Source organism: Macrobrachium rosenbergii, chromosome 51 (genome assembly GCF_040412425.1).
Source record: "Macrobrachium rosenbergii isolate ZJJX-2024 chromosome 51, ASM4041242v1, whole genome shotgun sequence".
Lineage (NCBI taxonomy): Eukaryota > Metazoa > Arthropoda > Malacostraca > Decapoda > Palaemonidae > Macrobrachium > Macrobrachium rosenbergii.
In genome coordinates this window covers 50750383-50761824 of record NC_089791.1, presented here as the reverse complement: position 1 = coordinate 50761824, position 11442 = coordinate 50750383, and the positions used below count along the sequence as shown (strand labels likewise).

The following is an 11442-nucleotide window of genomic DNA, read 5'->3' as shown; positions in this document are numbered from 1 at the left end:
TTACTTTAGCTAAAACGTTTTATTTACACAAATAATCCCGAAGGCAAAATGAGACGTGATTGCAGCCAGGTGAAAGATAGTCATGTTTGGTATGGTGGAGAAGCACGTGAAATTTGTCGTTCGTGGAGGTAAATATCGTATATCATTTTGTCGTTTATAGAGGCAAATGTTACTTTTATTATTCGGGTAAGAGAGAAGGCTGCTTGGAACAGCTTATACGTATTTCAAGGCCAGATGGCGTCGCTTCTATGATCGTGGTGGGAATGAATGAAAGAAATTGGTGCGGGAAGCTTCCTTCAACAGAAAACAACAGCATGAAAATTCAGGAGGGACTTAGCTAAAATAGCAACTAAATTTCATCGCTCTAATACCTATAGGAAACGGGACCTTTGGGTTTTGTCAATTTACTAGTACAGCGTTTTGTTCGAAATATTGGATAAATATAGGTAAATTGTGCATAGGAAAACATTAATGAATAGGAGATGTAAATTGTATACAATTGTATACAATACATTTTAGACAAGTATACTTTAATAAATAGTTTTACCATTTAATTTTTTTTTTATTTTTGTATGCGCTTTTGAAATGTAGTAATATCTGAGGGTATTATCCTCCTTGATGTAAGTGTGATTTCATAGAATTGTTAAAAAAACAAAGAAGCAGAAAAAACACGTATTATCTTGTACAAATTGTATAATCTAGTTAATTATTTAGCATTACAAAGAACTTACCATTAATCTGTATATTTAAAAACAATTATTAGACTAAGTACGTCATGCATGCAGGCCACCATTTGGACCCTAGGCCTAGCCCCTATTGAGAATTTTGGTGGCCTAGGAACATATTCTAATTTTGATCCGACTTTTACTCTCGAATTAGCCTGTGTAGAACAAATGTATTCATAAGAAAACTCCTTTTAAACCTTCGATATAACCCTGTTGTTGAATATCTCGTCTTGCTCTTTAGGATAGTAAACATACAATTAGTTTACATTTTTTCGTCTTGATTTCGGAGAGATATCATAAGATGTCACTGATTGCATTTAGAAGGCTTGTAATCAAACTAAAATAAAATAGAACTGCTTTATTATTCAATTTAATATTATTAGTATACTTTCTATTATTATTATTATTATTATTATTATTATTATTATTATTATTATTATTATTATTATTATTATTATTATTTCATGCTAATGGACACGTACTTCCTCTCTGAAGCTACTAGGTCATTGGAAACCATATAAGAAAAATGTAACATCACCTTACTGTATGATAAAAAGAAAACAAATTCTGACTTGCTGTAACTACAACAACTTATTTCAAGGTAGTTATATCCTAACCTTACTCTAACCTAACCTGACCCATCCTAACCTAAGAATGCCCTAATACTGAACGAGGCAGCACCTGGCCTTGGAGTATGCATACTGCGTGGCACTAGTCTCATTGGTGTAACTCCAGTATATTGCCGTCATCATGTACCTCTTGGGACAAGCAAGCCAAGATGTCCAGACCGAAGTGTCTACGTTGCTGAAAGAAGGTCGTGATCCCTCGCCCAAACTGACCGTGGAGCAGGATGTAGTCAGGAAGTGAGGATCAGCAATTTTGGAACAATACAACCTCTGGTCGTCTTTCTCTGCACTCCCGGTGTTCAATGGACCCACGCCGTAGAAGGCTTGGTCTGAGTCTGGGCAAGTCTCAACTTTGCCATCTTTGGAGTCGCTGACAACGCTCGTAACCACAGGAGGCTGCGACTGGGTGTCGCCAATGTTCTGGCCATATAGTCTCAAGAGAGTCGTGTCGTTTATGAAGCCGCTTACAGTAACTCCAGTGCCTCCGTTGCTGGTCTTTACAGGTTTCTGAGAGGTGGGGAGGTCTGTCGTCTCAAGAGAAGTTGAGCTAGTGGTGCTCGTAGGGGCTGATGACAGGACTTGGGAGAGTTCCCCTGTTGACAGGGAAAATGCAGTGAAGGTAAAGATAGTGTTATTCAGTAGCCTTATTTCACTGCACCATTTTTTATACTATTAAAATTCTTACAAATCTGGCACCAACAGTGATATCCGAAAATCACTCATTTCAGACATTTTCTGAATCATATTGCAGTGATTCAGATAAGCTATTTTCCATGAACAGGTCTTCAGAGTGATTGTATCGCATAAGCACAAAAATAACATAAGTTTTGCCTGTATGTTGAATGATAAAATTATTTGATGTTAAAATATTTACACCGAAGTGAGTCTGTGACCTTAAAGTGTCAAGTGGCAAGGTTCGATAGAGGTCCCTACATGTTCAATATAGTCAAGATTTAAAGACAGAAAATGAGGAAAAGGTAATAATAATAATAATAATAACACACACACACACACACACATACAATCTCCTTTTCACTGTCTTAAGCGCTGAATGGCCGAAAGTGCCCCGGTACTGCATGGGCTTGACAGCCTAACTTTCATAAAATCATTCATTTTACTTTTAATGCTTTATATTGCTATTGTCACTTTACTATTTATGCTTTATATTGCTGTTGTCACTTATGGCTATGTTACTAATTAAGCTTTACATGTATCATCTCTGTAATAACTGTGTAAGAATATTGTTTTCTTTATTTTTAGGTCGTAAGTGATCACGACTTTTAATAATAATAATAATAATAATAATAATAATATAATAATAACTTTCATTACTAACAACGTAGTTATGTTAATTTTGCTTACCTGTAATGTAACAAAGCCCATCTGCACTGGAGTCTACTGAAAGGGTTCGAATCAATTCGCACCTTTCCCTAGGTAAGGTTTTGGGAGCGACAGTAAAGGCTTGGCATTCGGCATCTGAGAAAGAAAGGAAAACCATATTTGTTGGAATTTAGGCAAGAGATATATTTCCAGTATGTCTCTGAAGGTATTATTTATGACGCTGAAATTTTCATCTGTGAAATTTGCTTTGTACTTATTAACGTTAAAATTTCGAGCTGTGAACTCTAGCCACGGTGAATCTAGCATATTTCCAGTACATCCTTTGAAGGTATTATTTATGATACTAGAATCTTCACCCACGAAATTTGCTTAGAACTTCTTTGCATTAAAATTTCGACCTGTAAAATCTAACCTACTTCCAGTATATCCTTTGAGGTTATTATTTATGGCGCTAAAATTTTCATCTGCGAAATTTGCAAAGTACGTTTTGACGTTAAAATTTCGAGCTGTAAAATCTGCTTTGTGTTCTTCATTATGATATCAACAATAATATCTGTAAGATTTGCTTGTTATTTTTTTTTTAAGTTAAAACTTTATTACTAAGAGATTCAGAGCAACACCTTTTTATCAAAGCATCGGATAAAGGTGAAAGTTGGCAAATGTATATTTTATAACCCTACCTAATTTTTTGCGAATATTATTTAGCACCTAAGTTCAATAGTCCTGGTACTTATCAGAGTAAAAGTGCGTTTCCTATGCCAGAGCCATCAAAATCGCATGTAAGGGTTTTGAACACAATAGTGACAGTAACCTATGACGTCATGAAGCTCCACCCACAGTGAAGAGAAGTTTACATGCGGGAAAAACGTCTCTTCACTGTGGCGAGAAAGGATTTGTCATCGTCCCTTTGATTGCATTATCAATCCAATATTATTATTATTATTATTATTATTATTATTATTATTATTATTATTATTATTTAGTGGCGGTTTCATCGCAACTTCCACAGCAGTTGTTGGGACTAAGTTGTTGGCTTGGAATTCTTCCATTTTCTTGGTATTCGTATTGTTTGTACTTTTCAAATAATTCAATGTCTGTAATTCATCCACATAATGAACCATCTATAGCTCATTTGTTAGATCTACATTTATTCAGGGTGGGAATACAAAAGACAATCCGTTTTGTTTTACAGCACCTCAGGTGTCGACACGATAGCCTTCTATTTGCAGAAATTCACGAGCGGTCACTAGGAGTAGAATTCAAATGAGAAGCAATGATACCTCATTTCCTTCCATTGTTAGAGGTGTAAAGGTCAAGGCAATTGTTTTATTTCATTGAATGTAACCCACTGCTATTTTTCTTTGTTTGTTTTTTTTTTTATTTATCTCATATCTCAAACAGTTTTATACTGCTGCAAAATAAAAGGTAATGCGGTGTTTATTATTTACCTACTTAGTGTCAATCAAATGTAACACGCTTTATACTGATATGCATGGAAAGGAAAGTATATTGAAATCAGTTTGAATGAGGACCATATTGTTATATTCATTGTGTTTTAATAAATATGTTTTAGATGTACAAATAAAACGTCTAACACTGTATATAATCTATTTACAAAACGTCTTCATTGTCACTTTCGAGGAAGAGGTCATCATTCCCGTCCTCATCGTCGCTAGCGATGATGTCAATGATGGCTGGTTCCACGCTGTCATGGATATTGTCAGACTTCCAGTACTCCTCCTCAAAATGACGGGATTGCCTCAAGGCCAAGAGAAAGAGGTCTGCTCACCTCCCCCAAAATCCCCCTTGTAGGCGGAGCTTTGTCTACCTCCTTATTACGTCAGCAGGTGAATTGTCATAAAAGAAACGAAAAAAGGAACCTTGAGCAGGTATACCTACAAGATATGTCATCGCCTACGTAGTTACCCAGGTGGGAGGCGATTTCACCCACTTGGGTAGACCTTGTCTCTCTTGGCCTTGCTTGTCTACCAGCTCTTGCCCACACTTCTGGGGTGGCCAAGTAACTATTACATAGTTACCCTCTATAGAAATGATTACCTATTCAGGTTATAGTAAATCTTGTCACGGGTCTTCTCGCTTGTATAAAAAGTGGCAAGCTGTAGCACAAATGCAGTCTTGCAACCACGGGGACAATTCCATATCCTGCTGGACATTATCGAATTTCTTGAAGCCTAGATTGTAAGCATATCCATTCACTGCCTACCTGGTGGATGGGCGGAGTCTCATGACGTCATATTATATTTACGTCATGAATGGTTTTCGGATCCTTTTCTGTGTTGTTTTCGGTTCCAGCATCGGCAACTTCATTTTACTCTATAAATATCAAAACTATCGAACTTAGGTAGTAAATAATACTTGCAAAAATTAGATAGGAGTATAAAATATACACTTGCCGACTTTCACCTTTATCCGATGCTTTGATAAAAAGGTGTTGCCGAAAAACAGTGTGTCATCGGCTCTGAATCCCCTAGTAGGTAGACTTTGGTTAGCACTGTTGATACGTTCTAGTTCATGGCGTTAAAATTTCCAACTGTAGAATTTTCCGTTTAACTAGGTGTAACTTCAGATGTTTTAAAAGGCTCTTGTAACTAGGTATACACAATACATAGTGTATGTATCAATTGCCGCTTTATTCTAACAAAAGTAAGCTGCTCTGCGAAAACTGAAATTGCTTTATATTTACAAAAATGTGGGCATGTATCTATTCATACATACATACATACAAACACGCACACACACACACACACACACACACACACACACACACACACATACATATATATATATATATATATATATATATATATATATACATATATGTGTGTGTGTGTGTGTGTGTGTGTGTGTGTGTAGGTTAACTGAGTCACAAAAATATGGAACATGATGAATATATAATAAAGGGGGTTCATGGAGAAAAGAGAAATATCGGAGGCATATGCCTGACTTATAGTCCTTTACTGGCAGTCTGCAAAGGACTGTAAGTCGAAAGGCCTTGCAGCACTCCACTGTTTCTCTTCCTTCGTGGATTTTGTCTTTACACACACACACACACACACACACACACACACACACACACATACACACATATATATATATATATATATATATATATATATATATATATATATATATAGAGAGAGAGAGAGAGAGAGAGAGAGAGAGAGAGAGAGAGAGAGAGAAAGTCGTTATAAGTTACATAGACGTATTTATTTCCATTATCTATAAAAGTTAAATCTACTTTCCTTTCAGAAATGCTGATGAGTCCGTAACTTTCGTCCATCTACCAGCAAGAAGGAATCCTGACGAAGAAAAAAAAAACTAAACGGAGATGGGACGATAAAACGTCATTAGATAATGGGGAAATTGGATGACGAAAGTGGTTATCGAGGCAATTTGGGCTATTATCCGAGCTAAATTGGGCCCAATCCAATTTCTTAGCCAATTATGGGTTACCCTATTAGAGCCCTTGAACTTCTGCCATTCAAAAAGGAATAAAAGTCATGTCTTTTCTCCCCACTGGAGTATTTGGAGCTGATTAAAGAAGGGGAAAGACTGATTGAGAATGACACAGAGAACGATGGTTCCGCTGAGGGGGATGCGTGGAACAGGTTCTTCTTCTTCTTCTTTTGATGATGCTGATGATGAGACCTAAACGAATATGGTTGTCAGCTACAAGCTTCGTTACGTTTTTATCCTAATTTTATCGGACCCTGGCTGAAAACGGGCATTTGGTTGTTCGTCTCTGAGACTGTTTTCCGAAACGATCTCGTTTCTGATGGGAAAATAATTATGTGTTGATGGAGTGCTTTCTAATCTGAATACAATTACAAGCTTCTTTATTTCTCTTTTTTAATCGGGCCTTGGCAGAAAAAGGCCATATGGATACGCGTCTCTGTGACTTTTTTTTCTTTCTTTATATAAAACAAGCTCTCTTCTGAATGGAAAATATGTGTTAATGGAGTTCTCTCGAATATGAGAACCAACTACACGCTTCGTCACGTTATTTCTCCTGTTCTATCGAACCCTGGCTGCAAACGGGCATTTGGTTGCTCGCCTCTACGACTGGTTTTTAAGACAAGCTCGCTTCTGAATAGGAAATATGTGTTAATATAGTACTCTCGAATATGAATGCCAATTACAAGCTTCTTTATTTCTCCTTTTCTATCGAACCTTTGCTGCAAACGGGCATTTCGCTACGCTTCCCTGTGACTGTCTTTTACAGTAAAGTAATCTCTCTTCTGAATAGAAAATATGTGTTAAGGGGCTTTTTCTCTTAGGTAATGACATTGTAGCCTCTTAGATAAAAATACACGAAATGTGAGATTATAGATTAATTCAGTGACAGGGGCAACTAGCGTCGCAACGCAGGAATTCAAGGCAACAAAAATAAATGGTGCAGGTTGAATCACTCCTCAAGTTTTAGAGCCGTCTTGTAGCAGTTATCCATTTGACTTCTCTTCTTTAATTGTTTATTTATGTCTGTGTTTCCTCTTTTTCGATTTTGTCACCTGTTTGCGTCCGTTTTACGGTAATGGTCCCTTTTCGCTTTATTTTTCTCTTTTCACTTATGATTAGACTTGATAAATACTCACATTGAGATGACTGGTAAAACCTGGGCTTTTATAACTGGTACATCAACAGTTAACACACACCCCCGCACACAAATATATCTATCTGTCTTTTTATTTATTTCCCTGTCTATCATATATATATATATATATATATATATATATATATATATATAGGCTATATATATATATGGGTGGTAGAGTAGCCTACTCGTCGCGGAGGCCACTGATGGTTATCGCCGGTGGTTCGAGCCCGTCAGGTGACTATCAGTTATAATTCCTTCGGTATTTTTCCGAGGTAAAGCGAACTGAGTATTATAACATTTGTGGCTTAATGTTTGTGTATAAAAACATGTCACGGTGATGATAAAAATCCATATTATATATATATATATATATATATATATATATATATATATATATACTGTATATATATATATATATATATATATATATATATATATATATGTGTGTGTGTGTGTGTGTGTGTGTATACATACATACATACATACATATATATATATATATATATATATATATATATATATATATATATATATATATATATATGAAACTTAATTCATTTGTAACTTACAAAATAAAAAAAAATGAACATCACCAAAGGTACTGACCCGAAGAGCAGATCCCTGCACAATGAACAGTCGAGGTGACATTTACTATCTTGTATTGCTGACCACAGTAACCGTCTGCGTACCACTGAAACAGACGGATATTGGTACCCAACCCGTCTCCCAGCGCCATCCACATTAACATTGACAGAAGCTTCAATGCCCACAACATACCTGGAGACCTAAAGAAAAATTCAAATTATTATTATTATTATTATTATTATTATTATTATTATTATTATTATTATTATTATTATTATTATTATTATTATGCTGTTGAAGGCTGTTAAAACCTGGTTCAAGAAAAGTTCAGTTTTCTGGTTGATTAAGACTATGAAAGATAGAAAACCCGCATTATTATTAAGCTATTATTATTATTATTATTATTATTATTATTTATTTTTTGGTCTATCACAGTCATCCTATCACTGGGTGGTTTTATTGATTCGAGCATCCTGCCTTGAACATTTTTATTATTTATTATTATTATTATTATTATTATTATTATTATTATTATTATTATTATTATTATTATGAAAAAACCAGATCACTATTTTGGAGGCTGCCACAAGTTACAACTGAAAAAGGGTAACAATTATGACAGTTGAAGGATTCCTGAAGAGTGTTGAGATCAAAGTGCCGAATGATGTAAATGAATTTACCAGTAACTGGGTTATTACACAAGAATAACCGCACTCAGATTAATGGGTTTTAACTTCCCATTATTGATTAATTGTTCTAATATCCTATTGAAGACATTATTATTTATTATTATTATTTATTATTCGGTTATATATAAGCTTGTATTATTATTATTATTATTATTATTATTATGCACAATTGTTTACACGAATAGCTGGTTTTGTTGTGCTAATTATCAACCTGGTAAACCATGCAAGATACATTCAATAGAACATTATTATTATTATTATTATTATGCTTTGCTTCTTTATTATTATTGTTTGAATGTATTATTTCAAGTGTAAATGAATTGTTTACAAGACAAGCACAACATCATACTTGTCCTTAGGGACCGCAAGAAACCCGTCTGTAAATAAATTATTATTATTATTATTATTATTATTATTATTATTATTATTATTATTATTATTTATAGATGTTTTTTTGGTCAGGATCACAGTCAAACAACAGGCAATTTGGTACTGGGTTTTTATCCATTTATTGTTACGCCAGTTTGTATCTCTTGGATACATCCTAGGCTGCATCCAGTACTGTGTATTAACACTAAAAAGGTATTCCATTAATTTTTGTTAAATGACAATTTATTAAAACACTTATTATTATTATTTTTAAAAAGGAACAGAACAGCAGAAGAAGTGTTATTACCCACACCGGCTTATTGACACAGACAAGCAAATTATTATTAGGTTTAACAGCTTATTATTCTGATTAAACCAGCACTTAATCATAATTTTGGTTAAGGCTTCCACGTATCGGGTTCTCCCCAACTGAAATACTGTATGTGTCTCCTGTGAACCACATGCTCATTGTAATCGACAGCCTGTTCTTAACCTTGATGAGAGACACGGACTTTTAGCAGCCTCCTGGACAGACTGATTGCCGAGAAAGACTTATATTGATTCCGGTAAACAAGGTAATCTTGTTTGACCGAATGAGGTTCCTGGGATTAAGAGATTGAGAGCGGTAACGTTGAATAGCCTATGCATTTTTCCGAAATTATTGTCATGTAAAAAGGGAAATACAAACATAATTTGTGGGGCACTCATGGATAAAGGTGGGGGTATTCAAATTAACAATTTGTTGAGATTGGAAAATCACTGATGGGTAGTAATTGCTTTAAAATAATCATTGAGGATAATCACCTCAGCATGAAATGCGGACCAAACTTGAGGTCAGGTTAATGGTCAAAGAGTGGTCAGGGAATTCATTTTAAAATTGTAAAACATGAGCTATAAAAGTTCCAAGGCAAAGGTGTTCTTCGGTATAAATACCAGTATGTTTCATCTTTAGTTACCTTACGTCCAGAAAGGGTTGAATTATCGGATCAATGGTAAATTTATGTGTTATGTCATTTAAATGTTCCAAAATGTGTCAGCAGCAGTAATCTAAAAGGGTAATGTATCATCAACGTAACGTTTATAAAAGATGGAGATCAATGACATTCATCGATAGCCATCCAGGATATAAAGATGTTGACAAAGGTTGGTCCTGCTGACCGCCCATTGCCATCATTTGTTTAAAAACAGTACCATTGAAAATGAAGGCTGTGTCCAACAAATTCTTGATTTAAACTGAGTTTTGCTAAATTGATTAAAATAAGAATTATCAGTTGGAAATAACTTTTTAAAATTATGTAGTCTCAGCTACAGGAACATTTTGTGATTCGACGTCAAAACTTGCAGAACAAATCTTTGTGCTTAATGACTTTGTCTGTTCTGTTCCTTTTAAAATACTTTTAAATATTTTTTTAATATATTGTGAATGTTTTTAAGCTAGTCCCTTTTGTTTCTTTTAAACTGTCATTTAACATGGTGTTTATATAGCGAGTAACATTTAGTGCGCAACAGTACTGTTTAATACGTTTTTCAGCCTAGAAGATGTATCAAGAGATACGAAAAATGACGTAACAATAAATGGATAAAGAAGGAGAACGTCTACTCCAATTTGCGTCTATAGACAATATATATATAGGTTATATATATATATATATATATATATATATATATATATATATATATATGTGTGTGTGTGTGTGTGTGTGTGTGTGTTTGTGTATACAGTATATTGTATTGTATATATATGTAAAGACTGCTAAGTAACCAGTGAGGGATATTGCCAAGAAACAAAAAGAATATGATCATTTGAAACTGATAGAAAAAGCATGACCAAAATAAGTAGCAACTTACTGAACTGTGTAATTTTACACAGTTCAATCAAGATAAATTAATGGCTATAAAGACAGGTTAATTTGCTGTTATTATTATTATTATTATTATTATTATTATTATTATTATTACTGAAACCAAAGATGGAAAACTAAAACGTGGGTAGATCGATCCGTAGACTTTTTACCTCCTGAAATCTGAAGACATCGGGAATCCTTCATTCTTAATGAGGTTTTGTGTTTACATCGAACGCTACTGTTTTTTGAAAATCGTATTTTACTGAATTTCTGATGTGAACTGCTTTCAGCCTGAGTTTTGACAATATAATTATTTTTATCTGAGCTCGGAAAAGAAAACTATTCGTAGTTAGTCTGAGCTTTGAAAGGAAGTAGCCTAATTTTGATATTTAAAGAAAGTTTTCTTAGGAAACTGAACTAAAAAACATTGGAATTTTATAAGAAACTTTTATAGTTTGAATCTTTGGACGCGAACTATGTTCACTTAAGTTTTGTAATGAAACTTAAATTTTAGTTATGAAAAGATGTAGCCTAACTTTGTTTCAGACTAATTTTGCAAAGAAAGAGATTTGTCGAGTTTCGTAAGAAAATAATTCTCTTACAGTTCATTTTAGCGCAGCTTTGTTAGTAACTCCAGCCAAATTTTTG

General features: G+C 34.3%; 1 protein-coding gene across 1 annotated transcript; it reads right to left on the bottom strand.

Annotated features, from left to right (window-relative positions):
- Window positions 1-1194: 1194 nt before the first annotated feature.
- On the bottom strand, window positions 1195-8087 carry LOC136833551 (uncharacterized). Its single transcript, XM_067095769.1, has 3 exons — window positions 7914-8087; window positions 2714-2827; window positions 1195-1944 (listed from the first exon to the last, which is right to left on the bottom strand). The coding sequence occupies exons 1-3, from the start codon at window positions 8080-8082 to the stop codon at window positions 1385-1387; spliced, it is 843 nt and encodes a 280-aa protein (XP_066951870.1). The 5' UTR covers window positions 8083-8087; the 3' UTR covers window positions 1195-1384.
- Window positions 8088-11442: the final 3355 nt, after the last annotated feature.

Bases quoted from the DNA above. Each gene is read 5' to 3' on its own strand.
- LOC136833551 (XM_067095769.1), bottom strand. From the start codon at position 8,082: ATGTTGTGGGCATTGAAGCTTCTGTCAATGTTAATGTGGATGGCGCTG. The intron at 2,828-7,913 runs GTCAGTACCTTT...TTTCTTTCTCAG, and splicing joins TGCAGGGATCTGCTCTTCGG to ATGCCGAATGCCAAGCCTTT. The intron at 1,945-2,713 runs GTAAGCAAAATT...CCCTGTCAACAG, and splicing joins TGGGCTTTGTTACATTACAG to GGGAACTCTCCCAAGTCCTG.